General features: G+C 39.1%; 1 protein-coding gene across 1 annotated transcript in view; it reads left to right on the plus strand.

Moving 5' to 3' along the window:
- Positions 1-3,093: 3,093 nt before the first annotated feature.
- Positions 3,094-18,799, plus strand: part of siah2l (seven in absentia homolog 2 (Drosophila)-like) — a 33,555-nt gene continuing 17,849 nt past the window's right edge. Inside the window, exon 1 of the mRNA XM_052022256.1 lies at positions 3,094-3,845. Within this exon, the coding sequence (XP_051878216.1) occupies positions 3,396-3,845 (450 nt within the window). The 5' untranslated portion in view covers positions 3,094-3,395. The remainder of the gene's footprint in view (positions 3,846-18,799) is intronic.

Consider the following 18,799-nt stretch of genomic DNA (forward strand, 5'->3'; position numbering starts at 1 on the left):
CATTTCTGGACTTCACAAAGTTCAACCCATCAAAGACTAGTTTATTGTTATATGCACAAGTACATGTATGCACAGGTGCAATGAAAAACTTATATGCAGCAGCATCACAGGCACATAGCATCATATAAGCAGCATTCACAACAGAAACATAAATTATACATGATTTTTACAAGAAAGAACACAATTAGAACAAAAATATAGTCCATTTTTAGTGCAAAGTGATCAAAGTGGTCATAGTGTTGCTAAACTGTAGTGATTGAGGTTTTGCCGGTTGGTTCAAGAACCGAATGATTGAAGAGAAGTAGCTGTTCTTGAACCTGGTGGCGTGGGACTTCAGGCTTCTCCTCGATGGCACTTCCTGCTCGATCGTAGCTGAGAGAAGATGGCATGGGCCAGATGGTGGGGATCTTTGATGATGGATGTTGCTTTCTGGAGGCAGTGCCTTCTGTAGATACTACCTATGGTGGGAGGGATGTGCCTGTGATGGAAGCTTCTCTCTGCAGCTTCTTACGTTCCCAATTACATACCAGACCATGATGCAACCAGTCAGGATACTTTCAACAGCACATATGAAGAAGTTCCTTAGAGTGTTCGGTGCCAAGCCAAACTTCCTAAGAAAGTAAAGATGCTAGCATGCTTTCCTTATGATTGCGTCTATGTACTGGGCCCAGGTTATCCAGTATGTTAATGTCCAGGAATTTAAAGCTGCTAGCTCTCTCCAGTGCCGATCCCCCAATATAGACTGGGCATGTTTACCCTTCTTCCCCTTCCTGAAGTCAACAATCAGCTCTTTAGTTTTGCTGACGTTGAGCGAGAGGTGGTTGTTGCGGCACCACTCAGCCAGATGTCCTATCTCTCTCCGGTAACCTGACTCATCACCACCTTCAATTTGTCCAACAACAGTAGTGTAATTGTCGAATTTGAAGATGACATTAGAGCAGTGTTTAACCACACAGTCATTTGTGTATAGAGGGTAGAGCAGGGGGCTAAGCACACAGCCTTGAGGTGCACCTGTGTTAATGATCAGTGAGGAGGAGATGTTGTTACCAATCCTCACTGATTGAGGTCTGCCAATGAGGAAGTGAGCCCATGACTTTATAGCAGCTTTTTCGTTACCACCCAAAGACTTATTTGAATAGTACAATGCACAAAATTAATCTTCATCATGATTTTCAACCTCATTGGTCTGAAAAATAACAGTTCTCATTTACTCACTTTACAAACAGCTTATTGTAACCTTGTTTCCCCTACTGAAAGGGCTAACACAGAAACTACATTCTTTGTTCTCATTGTGATCTATGAGTTCTTGCAGCCTCAAATACAGACTCACAAATGTGCATGAGCTTCTTTGCCTGTGGAGAACAAAACCATGGTCAATCTCAACTTCCAAGTCTTAGGATTGCTCCAGATCACTGTCACTAATCTCTGCCCAATCTTCAAGTTTGCAGCTCATTTACTGTATTAGTGGGATCACCAAGCTCAATACTCAGGGAGAGAAGACTTCATCCAATTTTCCCTCAGTCCACTGGTGTAGCAATCAAATTTGCCTACATTGCAGGCTTTGTTAAAATGTAAGCATAGACTTTATTCCTCACATGAACCTGCCAACCTGTCAGGAAGGCCTAGAGAGTCTAGGTGGCCCATTAAACAAAGAACATGCCTCCTGTGGATGCAATTGTTTACCAAGCTATTTAAGTCCATGCCACCTCTGGGAGATTCTTGCATCCATTGCAGAATTAATCCCCAGTAGTTCCATAATTACTGCTTGTATTATGAGTCATCCCTTTAACAGTTTTTTTGTTGAGTTTGCAGCAACTAGATGAGCTGCCTACAACAAGAATAACAAGAATAACGCTGTATGAGAGATTTAGCAGACAGAGTCTATCTTCTTGAGAGTTTAGAAGAATGAGAGTTGATCTCATTGAAAATGAGCTTGACGGGGTAGATATGAAGTAGACATTTCCACTGACTGGGCTGTCTTGAAACATGACTGTCAGTCTCAAAATAAGAGATAAGAGTCGCAAAACTAAGAAGAAACGTTGTCACCCAGAGGCTGGTGAATCTTTGGAATATTCTATCCAATTTGACTGCAAAGAGTAAAATCAGAATTTATTGTATGTTGCATTTTAAAAGAAAACATAATTAAGATTGTGATTTAGTAGAATATTTTGGACACTTCATGGTTATTAATGTTACATCTTATATTTCCCAAAGCATTTTGACTGTTCTGAAATGAATGGTGCAGGATTTTTTCCAGCTACTCCACAACGAGACCTTCAAACGTTTGTATAAACAGCAAACTATTTTCAAAGTTACAGAATATATCTAAGCATTGTAACTCAACAAATATTGCAAGATTATTTTCTGCCCTCATAAGTCTTCACATTAGCCTTCAGTCAGGCATACTCCTTAAAATTCTTCCGAGGAAAACTATTTTAATAGCTTTTACGGGCTAATTTGTTAAATGTGATTTCGTTGACGGCAGGATAAATCGAATCTCAGAATTTCGGACTCTCGCCTTTGATTATTACCACCAAGTGAGGAAAGTAAGATCCGGTTGACAAGTTGCGGCGCTTTCCCCACCCTTCAGCTAATTGATTACACTTGACACCTATAAATAATGGTTCTTGGAAAATACTGATATGTTATTTGATTCGCCTTCAAGGGTTCGCGGCTGACGCACGTTCACATTTTGTTCAGGTCAATCCGATGGCCGCAATTTTCCAAACAGACTCCCTCTGTATTTTAAACAATGACTAACTGCCAATCGAACTACTCCTTTACTAATTATTTTGTTATAGAAGAGACGCAATTCCAGAAAACGACAACTTCAAACGGAATAACGCTCAGTGACGCAGGGACACACCGAGCAAAGGTCCAGCAAATGCACATGACAACAAAGGTGCGAACCCGGCGCGGCTTCCGTGCACTCTGGGACTTGAAGTCCGTCCAATTCCGGACCCAGGACCGAATGGGTACGGGGCGTCTCCGGAAAACTACTCTTCCCGAGAACCTTTGCGCTACAGCCGGGTTGCCGCCTCCCTTTCACGTGACGCGGCAAACGCCCTTCTGCCGCTCGGAGCCACTCAGCCAGACTGTTGACGAGCTGGGCCGCTTCTGATTGGTCGCAGTAACCAAGGGAATAAGCCCCGCCCCCCGCACTCGGTTGTGGGATGAAACACTTGCCGCCATGTTTACGCACGGCCGTGGGAACGGACGTAGGCTTCAGAAATAATAATAATAATGGCGTTAATAAGAAGGAAAGGACGAGGCCGTGAGGGTCGTTGCGCGATCTAGCTGGGAGTTTTGTTCGCTACGAGGGTCGTTTGTGGTTTTGTACGGAAAGGAACGGGGAAGGCACTTTGAATGCGTTGTGGGCTGGCGCGTCGTTCGCCATGAGCCGACCTTCGTCAGCTGGCGGCGGGAAAACGGGGAAACACACGGCGGCGGCCGTGGCGGCAGCTGGTGGTGCTGGCGGTGGAGGTGGCGGTGGTGCTGGTGCTGGTGGAGGAGGAGGCGGTGGCGGTGGAGGAGGAGGAGGAGCCGGTGGCGGCAGCAGCGGCGGGGGTAGCTCAGCCATAGCAGCGGCGGCGGCAGCAGCGGCGGCGGCGACTGCTGCCGGAGGTTCCACCCCGCCTCAGCCCGAGCTCACTTCCCTCTTCGAGTGTCCAGTCTGCTTCGATTATGTTCTGCCGCCCATCTTGCAATGCCAGGCCGGGCACTTGGTGTGCAACCAATGCCGGCAAAAACTTTCTTGTTGTCCGACCTGCAGGGGCCCGCTCACCCCCAGCATCAGAAACCTGGCCATGGAGAAAGTGGCTTCTACAATCCCTTTCCCATGTAAGGTGAGTCTGTACAGGTACGGAGGAAAGACCAGGAACTTTTAGTACGAGAGGACATTTAGTATAAATCAGCATCAAGTTCAGCACAATGTCGTGGACCGAATGGCCTGTCCGGTGCTGTACAGTTCTGTTTTTTAGAGGTAGTCTAGCTAAACCTAAGCAGTACAAGCATGTTTCCCGATCCTCGACTTTGGTAGGGAAATAAAATGTGTTAAATATCTCCAAGTTAGCTGCGACTGCTAATAGTTGTGTATCTTGCAGACTTGGTTTATTAATTCCATGGTATCATGCGGTATTATCATATTTCGTTGTGAGTGTAACTGTCAAAGGAGATCTGCAAAAGAGTTGAGCTAAAGGGTTAAGATTTGGGCGATCTCAGATTGAATTTTATTTCAACTGTATGGACAAGTTCCGTTAAAACTGTAGAAATGCATAACATACCATTTGTATACCATCAGGTACTGTGAGTACATCTGACTATCATCTGTTCTGAGATTATATGATATGGAGCTTAACATGTATGTGTGACATGAATCTGGTATTTTCTGGGTGCATATCTTGGATTGATAGTATGGCATTTTATATTATCTCTCTCTCTTATATATGTGTGTGTATATATATTTGGTGTTATCTGTTAGAGATCTCTTGCCTCTGCTTGTGGTGATCTTGGATTGGTGGTTGCAGTGGATCTGAGCCCTTTATATAACACATACCCATTTCTATATTCTTTGTTCAATTTAATCTTTTGCCCCACAGATCCTTTTTTTCACATTGTCATGAGCTAGAAAGTTTACTGACCACGTGGTTCTGGATGGGGGGGGGGGTGGAGTATGTATTGTAAGTCTATTAGGGGAAGGTGGGTTGAAGAGTTGAAGTGGTGATTGAGGTTGTTTGAGTAAGGTTAATATTTTGTGTTGTGAAGAGTGCTGTTTCCATGGATGGGAGCCAGGAACGCTAGCAGTACAGAGAATATGGACCAACAACAGTGTGAAGAATCACTGAAGAGAAAAGCAAAGTATGTTGTTCATCCATTAATTTGCTGCTGTCAGCTCCTTTAATGGATAACCTGAGGATGTGCACGAACTGTAAATAGTTAGAAACAGTTGTGGCCAAATTGAGAAATAGTAGGTGAGCATGGTGAAATTGGCGTCTGGAATGAAAGTTGTGCACTTTGATAATAGTGGTGGAAGGTAAGAATATTTTGGCTTGTGTTCCAGTAGGGTCTTTTGTGGTTTTAAAGAAAAATGGGAGAGAGATTGTTCAGTAATCAATAGTCAATACATTAGTAATGAAACAGTAGAGAAGTGAAGGATATGCAGTAGCTTAAGGAAATCTTAAAAAAGCTGGGCAATTACTAAATGTCTGACATAAAAGGGCAATGCATTCTGAATGTATCCCAAATTTTCTGCTTGGCTCACTGTTATTCAATTTCAGTGGAATGGATTGCTTGATTTTTATTTCCTCCAGGAAATTAGATGGGGCAAGTAATTGATGAGTAGGAGGAAAAACTGAGAGAAAAGACCTAGAACATTTACATTCAATAAAAGAAGAGAGGTCATTCAATAAAAGGTGGTGCAAGTTAAGCTGAAAAAGTTTGTCAACAGGGTATTCAATCAGTCGTGACATGTATGGAGAACAAAATAAATGCAGTACTCTTGTATTACAAAATTGAGACATCTTGGATGAATGGAGGTATTAAAGCTATTTTAAATTAAGGTAAATAGCAATGAACACCGTGAAAATATTCAAAATGCACTTAACTTTTTTTTTATATAAAGTTACTGGCAGATCTTAGTCATTAAGTCAGCAGGCACAAATGGCAAATGCCCTGTTGAAAACAGCCAGGAGTAATTAAAAGGCCCTTTCTGCAATTTTTCGGATGTTTTTGTAAGCTTTGTAGATTTTGTGCTTGCTGCACTTGTTGAATTGGTAATTAAGTAACTCGTTTATTTCAATAGTGAGCAAAATCTTGGCCTCCATGGTTTAAGATATATAAAATAAACATAGAAATGCATAACTAGCATGGATTTACTAATGAAAAGTCAAGCTGGTATTTTTTTTGTTGGAAAAAGTTACCTAATGAGAAAGGAGGCATGGGTATCAATGGTGGAGCGATGATCAATGATTAGGATGCCAACATTGGAGAAGCGCAGGTTGTGAGAAAAGGAGATTAATGCAGAGTTTTGGAGGAACAAGATCATGAAGCAATTTGAAAATGTGGATGAGAATTTTTAAATAAGAGCTGCAGTGTACACGCTCAAATTGAGGCTCAAGACTAAGATAAAAGAAACGTAATGGGTAAGGATGAAAGTACTGTAGAAACAAAATTCTGTTTCTACTTCATGCATTTTTTTAAGAAAAGGTGGGAATGCAGATCTGTCTGAGGAGTTTTGGAATCAGTTATTCGTAACTATAGAAACGAAATTGCTGGGTCTTGATGAAAGCTGAGAGACATTTTCAATCATCTTGAGATGTGCATAGTCGGCCATGGGAAAGGAAAGTAGGGCATGGAATCCCTTTAAGTTGGTCGGCTAGCTTATTCATTTGTGAGCATCTAGCATCCATAGTTCAAGAGAGAATTTTGTGGCCATTGACAAATCCAGTTGGTTATGAATATCTAAATGGGGAAGTAGTTTGAAGTATTATTATTACTGAAAGTAGCCTGATGAAAAAGAAATTAGTGGATGTAGATTTTCAGAAGGGATTCTGTAAGGTGCCTTGTAAAGGTTTAAAAAGAAGAAAAATCAGATCAATTGTGTAGGAGGAAATGTGGCAGTATAAATGGACAGTGTTGAATTACAAATCTAGTATCAGCAATGGAAGCCCTGACAGAACTTGATTGTTTTTAAAAATTCATTTGGATCTCTAGTACCTTTCAGGAAAGGTTGTTGCCTTAACCCAATCTGGCCAACGTATGAATCCAGAGCCACAACAACAAGGTTGACACTTAGCTGCCCTTTAATTGTGGGCATTTGGAGATGGGCAATAGATACTCACTCCCCTTGCCAGTGACACACACATCCCATATATACATTTTTTTAACAAGATTGTTCACAGATTGCTAATTGGGTGTTGCTTAGAATGGTTGGAGTGTCTGTAGTTCCTACTTGTACTTGGTTTTTGGTTTGGGGGACTTATTTTGGAAAATGTTGGGAGATAAATGGGTCAGCATCGTGGTTGCATCATGTGCACAAGTGTGAAGTAATGTATCTGTGTCAAAGAACAAGAAATGGGAGAATATATTCTGAAGATACTGAAAGATGTGATTGGGTTTTAATTCTTTGAAATGCAAATACAGATAGATAAAATGGCTTTTAAAATAAAACACCATTTACATTTAATGCTCAACCACGTGAATTGGGCTCAAATGGGTATAAAAGACATTGAGGATATGAAGTAGCCATTAAATTAATAATTCTCGCGTGGGAGAGTGCTTTCAATGTTTTTCTCTAGATTGTCCCAGGAAATGGTTACAGTAAAGACTATTATAAAATTTAAGGGGGACAAATGGATACTTTGTTTGAAACTGAAGGATGGAGAACCTGTTGGGAGGATTAGTTTTGGATTCTTCAAGGATATGCAGTAAACTTCACTGGTTTCTCTTATCATTTATCTTCCACTGACTTTTAACCATCCCACAACACCAACCTTACTGTAGCCGTGTCCTTATTCTGCATGCTCGATTTCTTCAGCACTGTAGACAAACTGTTCTACTTCGCTCTTTTTAGTTCTGACTTTGGTTTCTTCTGGATTCAGGCCTAGCTGACCCAATAAGATCCTATTTGTTTTCTTTCCCAAGATATTTATCTTCCGTCCTGGTGCACTGCTGCTTCCTTCATCCAGAACTCCCAAGCTATGCAGTAGTGTCATGGAATTATTTTTAATTTCACCCTCAAGGGAGATGAGATCTTTGTTTAACTACTCATTTCGTTGATGACATCGCTAACGCTGCAGCACTCCCTCAGTATTGTTTTAAGCTATCAGCCTCGATTGTATGCTGAAGTATTTGGATTCATCTCTGTGCCCACAACCTTCTAGTACTGAGGTTGCCACAATTAGTCCAAAACTGGGGCGGGGGGGGCGGGGGGGAGACATTAAATTTCACTACCTTGGTTTCAGCTTTTTAATTATTTTAATTGACTTGTAATTTTAGTGCCACCCATTCCCATTGCTTTTCTTTGGTATTATTGGAATGCTCAGCTGTTTTTTCTGGACTCTTGTTTTCCCCCAATTTAGGATTACTTAATTTGCATCTGTTGGATTACCTGGGACCCCACTGATGGTGAATGTGCTCTGTCATCAAATCTTTCTATATGGTTACCCTGTTATTTCAACCTGGGCTTCAACAACTGCTGTATATAAAATTGGATTACTTTTTGACTTTGCAAGAGTTATTTCTGGTTCTAAGCCTCGACTTCCTGTTTTCCAACTGTACTTTAGACATTCTAATCACTATGTACTCCTCCATGCCTGTACTTTCTGACTTGGAGCCATGCTCTTCTGCTAAACAATCCTTAAAATAAGAGCAGGAGTAGGCCAGAAGGCTCCTCAAGCTTGCCTCGCCATTCAGTATGATCATGGCTCATCTATGCAGGCCTCTTCTTTGCCAGTTTCCCATAATCCTCAAAACCTTGATCTTTCTCCTTGCTTACTGTCATTTTTGTACTACTACCACCTTGCCTGTTACCTAACCTTCCATTCAACTGATTACTTCACTGGCCACTTTGTTCCTGCTACTTTTCAAAACTCCATTTCTTCTTCTGCGTCACACTCATCTTCCTCATTATGTTCATCTGAGTTTCAAGCTAACAGGGTTGCTGCTGAAACAGAGTCAGACTATCTATAACTATTTATTCTGATACTTCCCTTGGCCAGTCTGTTTTATTAGAGCTAATGCCTTGAATTTCCTGGTATTGACTTTCTTGAGTTAGATTACCTTTTGAATCTGAAGATCGTAGCTCTTTTTGGTCTATATTCTGGGACAAGAAAATCCCAGTGGTCAAAGGAGTGGAATAGTTTTTTTTTGAGTTGCTAATTTTTGGATGAAGTATTTGACCAACATTCAGTCTTCACAGATATCCTGCTCCATGTCAGATATTACATGGAAGGTGACATTTCCTAGAACATTTAGCTACATTTCCTCCCTCAACCAATCTGAAATGGACTGTGTGGTAATTTATTTGAATCTCATTGCATGTAAATTGGTTGCTGTATCGGCTTGCATAACTATAATGCTGCTACAGGTAAAGAACTTAGCAGTTAACTTCTAACCCTCCATTGCTCCTCCACATTCACAATTACAGTTTTGACTGTTGGCTTATCCTGGAAGCGTCCTTCTGGAGCTAACACTCTGAGCTAAATGAATACTTGGGTCACAGGTAACATTATCCTCTCTCCATGTGTTCACCATGTTTCCATTCCATTAATTTCCCGTTTCTTGCAAGACCCCCACCTTGCTCTGCATTCAAAGTCAATTTCCTTCACTTATCATTCTTCCTTCAGACACTGATCTGTTTTAACTTGCACCATCACCTGTTAACCATATAGCATTGAGGTCTTGAGTGTTTCTTTAGAGTGGGTTTCCTTCAATTATTTCCTAATCTTCCTGGTTCATGCTCTACCATCACATTACTTTTGAAGATTGATTGTACAGGGCACAGGCCAATATCTTGTGTTAGTCCTTAAGATTTCAGAAGGATTCTTCTTGATTCTAGACTTCTGACAAAAGAGAGGCAACTGAAGAGGCTAAGTGCTAAAGTTAACAGTGAGAATGGTTTTTATGAAGAGGTCCAATAATTAAAGATATTACCTGATTTTAAATTTATTATGCAATCAAATCAATGGTAAAAATATATTTTTAAAAATCACTAACATTTTGATATCTGTATTTGTTGTTGATTTAAAATGATTGAACTCTTATACCACTGTGGCAGCTTGAAATGTTCATAAGAAGTGTTCTCTCTGGGAGATGCTGGATGGAGGCATTTTAGCAGCACCACTAGTTGGAGAGCATAATTACAATCTGGTTAGTTTACATTGGGTGTTTCCTTTAAAGTGTTGATATAGGAATTTGAAATGCAAATTACTATTGCATAAGTGTGATTTTTTTAAAAATTTAACAGCAATTAATAATGTTTAATGGACTGGAAGTGTGTGGAGATAAGTTTGGTACAGTACAGATCTACATAAATTGAAGGCATTAGCTCTGCATAGAGCCCACTTTTACTAATCTGAAGATGAAAGGAGAGATGTGCAAAGCCATCCATCTTTTGAATATTTTTCATGGTCTGAAGATTTGCCAAAGTGCTTCACTCTTTTTGAATAGGCAAGCATGACACTAATTTTTAGTTGCTGGACTCCATAGAATTGTGATAAATGATGAGCTGATTCATTTTAGTGGTATTGTTAGAAAAATATAGTGAATTACCCTGGGTTGTCTTTGAATAGTGTGTTGGGGATCTTTGCATTCAGTCAAGCAGATGGCTTCCCAGTTTAATGTCTCACCAGCAAAACACTCATTTAAACAACAAAGCACTCCTTTGCAACTTGGATCAATTTGACTTGACAGTGAGAGTTCTACTACTGAGACAATCTGTGACCCAGTCCTTTGTCACCATGTGATTATCAAATAACACAGTTAGCCATCTGGTAACATTTTGTTGTGCATAACCAATGATTGCATATTAACACTGTCTGAGAAATAAGACTTTTAATCCCATGTTTGGCCTGCTTCTAGACCAAATCCGTGTCTAAACTCTTGCTTTTTGCTGTACCCTTGCTCTTCCAGAGAAGTGCTTGGCCTGACATAACTTCAGCTGGGATCAGGAGGGAAGTAGTTTATCAATATGTAATATTGCTTTTGATTTGTAATGACAGCAAAATTTTCAGAGTGCTCAGTTGTCACACCGTGAAACTGATTGCAACTTCTGAGATGCACTTGTGGTTTAGTGTTAATTCAGAAATTGTTGGTGATTCCATGTTCCTTCAAAGGGTGCACTTCTTTGCAGCACCAGCCTTCAGTTTGAAAGTTGGAGTATAGACTGGATGAGGTGTAAATGGATTTTTAATGGTGAACTAAACCATCGTTAATACTTGGTAAATTTTCTGACTCTAAGTAAAAATGTTTATGGATTAGAATTCTTTCAGGTAAATATTTCAAAATCTAATAGATTTTCTTTTTTCCTTGAGCAAAAATTTTTGAAGTTTTTATGTCAATACAAAATAATTGACTGAAGTTTATGTATAATCTTAGTTAAAATTTGTTTTTCCTTGCTTTGTGAGAATTCTTCAGTGAGATGGTCTGTTCAGCCAACTTAATGACATTGTTATTTTTGGATACTATGAAACCCTTCCATTACTGATTGACAACAGGAAACAAAGGAAGTCCACAACATGCATTACTGGATCTTTGTGCGCTGGTTCCTTCCTGATCAGTGAGTGACGAGTGCCATCACTTCACTGTTTCCTTGGCTGTAGTAAAGGGCAGTCAGGAATAGAGAACAAATGCTTGTTTTGCCAGTGATACCTATTGCAGAAAAAAATAAAATCTGATCTTGTCCATTAGTTATTATGCATTTTGGCCACTGTGTGGTGCTGTTTCACTTGTGTTTTACTTGCTGGTTTTATTCCTTAGTTCCAAAATTTTGTATAAATGTTGAAAGCTGCATATTTCAATATAAATACAGAACTTTTTTCTTGCTACCTACTTTCACAGAACTAGAGCCTACATCCTAACAGATCAAGTTTTAAGTCTCCGTTCTTCAGTTTGGGCTAGTGATCCATCATCTGTTCAGAATGTTAACTCTGTTTTTATTTTGGATTTCCAACATCTGCAATACTTCACTTTGAAATACTTGTCTTTGGTAGTCTGCTGGTCACAGCAGAACCAAAAACTCTAGGATACTGCCTCTGGAATGCTTTATCAGTTTATGGCTGGATTATATTATTTAAAAATGTTCATAACAAAATAGTTGTGTAAGGTACTTTTAGTCACACTATTAACGACATTGACCAGAAATTGGAGTGCAATATTAGCATGTCTCCTTTTTGCTACTTCTGATTATCTATTGACTGGGCTGTTGAATTTGAGGGATTATTGTTCAGAAAAGTTTTGCTTTTCACATGTTTGACAGTCTGTGAATGGGTTAATGTTTTGTATGTTAAAGTACAGTATAACTTATTTATCTGGCAAGATCAGGACTTTGCTGGATGAGCCGATTTTCAGGACTACTGGATTTTATTTTATGAATGCTCCAACATGCTCTTCATTTTTAAGATGTTGTGTAGTAACATTCCAATGAACCTGGTAAGTTTCAAGAGGATGTAGCTAACAGAACCAGGTGAGTTTTAAGGGAGTGCTGAGCTCTAGTGAGTGGGAGTTGGGGCTGGGGGTCCTGGGATTGGTGGAATCAGGGTTCCAGTGAATAGATGGGGAACATGGCAAACATTACCTGGTGAGCCAGATGCAGAACCAGTTGGGATTTCCAAATGGTTGGATAGTGGATTGTTGGAGTTTTACTGTAAACTACACTTGCCTGCTATTGAACATAAATCAGCTCATGGATATAGTGCGCAAAGATGTATACCAGTTGAATATTTGGTATATATTTTACTGGATTGTTGCATAAATATTTAGAGGTATCTTGTACTTTTTACATCTCCTGCAAACCACAGATAGTCAAATGATTCTCAAATGGTCTAAAGTGACATTTCAATATTTTGATTGTGATTTAAGTTTCATTATCTATTTTCATTCTGTTTTAGAAGCTGTATCGAGGTAGAGTTGTAAATAAATAGGGATGGCATTTTGCATTACATGGTTGTAAAATATAGTTCCATTCAACCCATCAGTCCACAATTGCAGAGCGGTTCCTAGTGCAGAATAATATTTCTTTCTAATGATTTTAGAGTAGATTTGTATTGACCTCAAGCTATAAAGCCTTTAAGAAAGATAAATTTCTGATTTGCATGTTATAAACTGTGTACCTTTTGTTCTTTTTTTAAGACAAGTTTGTGAAATTCACTTCTGTCATTTGGCAAATGTGTATATTTGAGAAATTAGTTTATTTGTTTGTCAGACTGGTGCAGGTTGAAACGTCAATCTGCAGTACACCGAACCATTTGGATTGTAGGGGATCAACTGGAGGGTTACTTTTAGAAAATAGAAATTCCTTTATTGCTGTGAGCATTCAGAATGACAAAATTGCAGAAGCAGGGTGATGTTGACAGCTGCTGAATTTTGTATAATTGCAGTTGGACACTAGTTCCTATTTGGTTTAAATGTTTGGTGGTCTTGATGTTATACCTATATTGAAATTCAGGCCATTCATGATGCCCATAAACATGCCCACCATTGTATTCAATCATTAATTGCTTTATTTCTTGTATTGTGATCTGTGAATTGCATCAAAAAGACCTAATGTTTACATTGAACTTAGCATCTGTAATCGTATGCAAAGCAGTGAGATTGAAATGTCTGCATTCATATTTGATTGACATGTAAAGGTCACCTAGTATTTCTTTCACACAAATCTCCTGAGGATATGACTGCAACAGTTCTTCGTGCAGCAATATTTCACTGTTGGTTTTTGATTACCAATCCATTTTTTGAAAAGCTTGCGGAGAATTAATGTAATTTAACAAAGTTTGTTTATGAATGAGCCATCAAGGCTGCTTAGTGATTTTTGTGAGGTACACATTTGAGGAATTGTATTTGTGGTCATTTAGTGGACAACTGAAGTTTAGTTTTATTGTGATAGCAATTAAATTTTGTTTCCGCCATGTGCTCACTGGCAATTTCATTATTTGTTACTCTGCAACAGAGAGATTGAATTCCAGTCTTGGATGGGCTTTGAATTGTGTTCTTTAGGCAAACTTTCAATGTAGAAAATAACATGGCCTTCTAATTTTCAAATGGAAAGTGAAATGTAATTGAAAATTTTCCGAAGTTAAAACAGCAAAATGGGTGCCAAGGTATTTTTTGTTTTTTTTGTGTCTTGCTGCCAATGTAACGTGTAATTTTTTTTATCTTGATCCATTGTCAGAGATTGGGGGAGGAGGGGAAATATAGCATAAATGCATTGTAAATATGTTCCTCAAATCACTTGTAGCACCTGAACCTGTTAGAAATGTGAGAAAAGAAAAATAAGCATCTTAAATATTAAGATTACAGGAAGAGTTGAATTTGCCACTGTTTGTTTCTTGTATATAAATGTGTTAATTGTGTTAAAATAGAAACCTTTTAAAATGAAACTTATTCCTCAATATTTTCATTTCATCTTCCAGCTGACCCTCCCCCTTTATTTTCTGGTCTTTGGTTGCTATCTTGATTGAAAGCAGTTAATTTCGTAGCTGGGACTCAGTTACAGAGCATGAGGCTGTGGACTTCAGTGGCTGCAAAAACTTTGAACACCTTGACTTGGTTCAGTAGAAAGATTAGACTGTTCAGCTGCAAAAGTCTGCTTTGCTATTTGGTTTGAGTATGTTGGTAGTCAAAACAGCCATGTATACCCAAAGGTGAAATAAACTTGTCAATAGGATGTGAAACTTCTAAAGTTTATTTGTCCTCTGGCTCTCCATTCTAAAGAGTTTGGCCTAATAAGAAACAAAATGAATAGTACAGCAGGTTAATAGAGTAAATTTAAGAGAAAATCTGGCATGTCGCAAAGGCCCTGCACTTGCTCTGAAAACAACTTATGAATTCATGTGTAGTATTTTTCCAATGGGAAATGAAATGGGTGAGGCAGATTCTTGTCTGATCTTTAATTAAGATCTTTAATGGCATTGTTTTGTACAGGGTTATCCTCCTATCTCTGGCTGTTCTGGTATGTTACCCAAGCCATGTGTACTGTGGTACAGCAGGGTTTTGAATTATGCCATGCGGAAGAGCATGGTACAGTAATGCATTGTTTTCCTTTGCCATCTTGTTCACTGTTGCATTTTAATTTGAGAGGTTTTTAAACAGTTGCACAGTGATTTTTGGCAACACTCTTGATTAAACCAGGGAAAATTTTAGACCTATCTGGGCGAACCAAAATGGTGTACATTTTGTTTTATCACTGACACTTGGCTCATAGGCTGACATCCTGTTTTTAGAATCATAGAATTGAATAGCAGGGAAACAGGCCTGTTGGCCCAACTCATTTTTGCCAATCAAGGTGACCATCCACCTTATCTGTGCCCCTCATGATTTTATACATCTTTAAGGTCTCTCCTTGGCTCCAGGGAAGGCAGTCCTGGGCCACCAGTCTCTTTTGGTATCCAGCTGGCTAGCTCACCCTAGATCCCATCTGATCTGACCTTCTGGACCATCCTACCATGCGGGCTTGCTAAAGTCCATTTGGGTAGTGTCTACCTCCCTGTCCTCATCCTTTTGGTCACCTCTTCAAATTTGTGAGACGTGATTTCCCATGCGCAAAGCCATGCTGACTATCCCTGATCTGTCCTTGCCTTTTCAATTGCAGATAGATCGTGTCTCTCAGAATCCCCTTCAGTAACAAACCCACCACTGATAGGCTCTAATTCCCTGGTTTATCTGTGCTGCTCTTCTTAAATAAAAGCATTACATTAGTGATTGTGTTGTGTGAAATTGATCTAAGTGGGTGGATTGTTTAAAAAAAATTTGTGCCTGTACAACAAAGTGACAGGGCTTGTCACTGGCTTTGAAGAAAGCTGCCCACATAAATCTCCTGGTGTGGATTTCCTCTTCCTGCTAACAGGTTTAAGGGATTGTTGGTATTCAGAAATGATGATTTCATTAACTAAGCTCATTAACCAATTGCATTGGAAAAACAAACTAGGAAGTGAAAAAGCTTTTTTAGTAAACTGTTTGACAAAGAATGAAATTAAGTTTGGGATGGATAAATGAGGTAAAAGTTGAAATTTTGTAACAATTTATCTAGTTTGGGCTATATTATGACATGGCAGTGTCTAGTTCATTGTCTAATATTGTGGTGGATATCCCTGTAGGGAAACCTAAAAGTAATTGCTGCACAGCATCAATGATTTAAATGTGTGCTTTATCTCTTGGTCTAATGACTACCAATGTTAGAGCTTGCTTTAAAAAAAATGGACAACTAATGCCTGTTACTTATTGTAAAATATTTACTAAATCTTGAAGCTTAATATTATACTGACCTTTAAATCTCTCTGAAGTTTCCTCTTTTAGATGGTCACATTAGAGTCATTATGTAAATTTGAGCTTGATATGACTGCTATAAGGAAACTATATCGAAACTAGCTTATTAGTATAGTCCCAGTCTTTCTATCCAACAAAAGAACAATTGTGCACTTAATTCAACTATACCAGCTCATTTCCCAAATCTGTTCTCCAGAAAATTTATCAGATATAACACCAATAGAAGTATACTATTTCTAAATGTTGAATTCCCTTGAACTGCCACTTTTGATTGTGAAGTTAATTGCTAATTTGTGGGGTGTGGATTAGAGGAAAAATCATAGTCGCTGAATTTCCAGAAAAGCCAATTCTGACAAACTTTTCATCATTCAATAAGTATTAAATGGAGATTCTCACAGTTTAGGAATATAGGAGGCATTCATTTTATTGTTCACTTAGATCATGTCTGATCTGTATCTCGGTGCTTGATTTGGCTGCCAGGACAATTGTGCAGAGTGAAGGAATAGAGCCTGGAATTGGATTTTATTTGCATAGATAAACTAAAACAAAACTTAAATTGTATGCAAATCAATTTTTATGTAGACATTGTTGTAATCAGATTAACAATTGGTCTCTGCATCAGAGATAACTTGACCCCTTGCTTTGTTATGCCTTTTGCTGGATAATCCACGAAGTTGTGCCATTTGAATAACAGCAAGGTTATCAGTGCTCCAAATATATTGGAAGAAATCTGACAAGTGATTTCTGCAATAAATAATTGTATAATTTTAAAATGGAATTCCTAAAGAGGTTCAATAACATTAGAATATTACAGCACAGGAATGGGTCCTTCGGCCCACGTGTGGACCATGATGTCAATGCAAACTAATCCTGTCTGCCTGAATGTGGTCTACGTCCCTCCATTCCTGTTCATCTGCCTGTCTAAATACATCTCAAACATTGCTATTGTTTCTGCGTCCACCACTTCCCCTGGCAGCACATTCCAGGCACACATATTAATACACATAACATGAAATAAAGTTTAGATCTTTAAGATATTAAGTATTGCAATCAGTTTCTGTTTGTAATGTAATTGGCTTTGTTTGATTCCACTAGGTGGAGTGCAATCTTAAAAATTACAAGTTATTGTTCATTAGTGGTATTTCCTAATTTTGATCAGTTTACAACATTGAGTTTGCTTCTATTTTGAAATGTTTACATTTTCAGTTGGGAGCCCACTACAGGAGTTACTTTAGGATTGAGTCACTTAAGTTGTTGCATGATGTGTTATCTGATATTTGCAAATGTCTTGCAATTACTTTTGTTCATGTTGGAGAATACCCAGGACTGTGGTACTTTCAGGAATTTATACTGATGGCAGGAAACTGTTCAAGCAGGTGATTAGGAAGGCCAAAAGAGGCCATGGAATGTCCTTGGCAAGCAGGGTCAAGGATAATCCCAAGGCATTTTATACTCTTAAGAAAAAGAGGATAACTAAGGCGGGGTAGGACCACTCGAGGATAAAGGAGGGAATTTGTGCTTGGAGGGAATTTGTGGCTGAGGTACTAAATGAGTACTTTGTGTTGGTATTTACTAAGAAGAAATTGGAGGATAGTGAAAACAGTGGGGCATGCTAATGTGCTGGGACATTTTGAGATTGAGGAGGTAGTGCTGGGTTTTCTGAAAAGCATTAAGGTGGATCAATCCCCAGGGCCTGATGGCATATATCCCTGAATATTGAAAGAAGCAAGTGAGAAGATTGCTGGGGCTTTGGATCTTTGTGTCCTCACCAGCAATATGTGAGGTCCTAGAAGACTGGAGAGCAGCAAATGTTGTGCCTTTGTTCATGAAGGGAAATGGGGATAATTGAGATAATTATAGGCCAGTGAGCCTCATGTCAGTGGTAAGGAAGCTATTGGAGAGGATACTGATGGATGGGATTTACACCCATTTGGAAAAGCATGGCCTGTTTAGGGACAGTCAACGTGACTTTGTGTGGGGCAGGTCATGCCTTATAAACTTGATCAAATTTTTTGAGGAGGTGACAAAGGTACTTGAAGAGGATAAGGCAATGGAAATTACCTACATGGACTTTAGTAAGGCATTTGACAAGGTCCCTCATAGTAGGTTGATTCAGAAGATAAAGATGCAAGATTGCAGTTTGCAGATGACACCAAGATAGGTGCAGTTGTGGACAGTGTAAAGGACTATCAAAGAATACAACAGAATATAGATCGTAACAGATATGGGCAGAGAAGTGGCAGATGGAGTTTAACCCGGGCAAGTGTAAGGTGTTGCACTTTGGGAGGTCAAATGAAAGTAGAAAGTATACAGTTATTGGTGAGCCCTTAATAGCATTGAGGTACAGAGGGATCTTGGGGTCTGGGTCCATAGTTCACTGAAAGTGAATACATCAGTGGATAAATAGTGGAATCAGCAGTTTGGTGGAGTTTAAAAGGCTTTTGGATAGACATGTGAATATGAAAGGAATGGAGGGATATTGATGATAAACAGAAGGAGGACATTTAGTCTAAATTGACATCAAGATTGGCACAACATCATGGGCTGAATGGCCTGTCCAGTGCTGTACTGTTCTACGTTCTAATTCTCCTCATGCAAGTCACTCATTTTAAGAATTTTTGAAATCTGTGTGGTAAAGCTTTGTTTTGAAAACATACCAAATGATGAGTATTGGAATGTCTACTGCTATTATTTATATTGACTTCCAGAAGAAATCTAATAATTGACAAGTGAAGTTCAATACAGAAATGCAAGGTAATACATTTTTGTATGAGGAGCAGGGAGGTCACTTATTACTTTAAGGTCCAAGTAAGATGAGGTG

Source organism: Pristis pectinata, chromosome 8 (genome assembly GCF_009764475.1).
Source record: "Pristis pectinata isolate sPriPec2 chromosome 8, sPriPec2.1.pri, whole genome shotgun sequence".
In the NCBI taxonomy this organism is placed as follows: Eukaryota; Metazoa; Chordata; class Chondrichthyes; order Rhinopristiformes; family Pristidae; genus Pristis; species Pristis pectinata.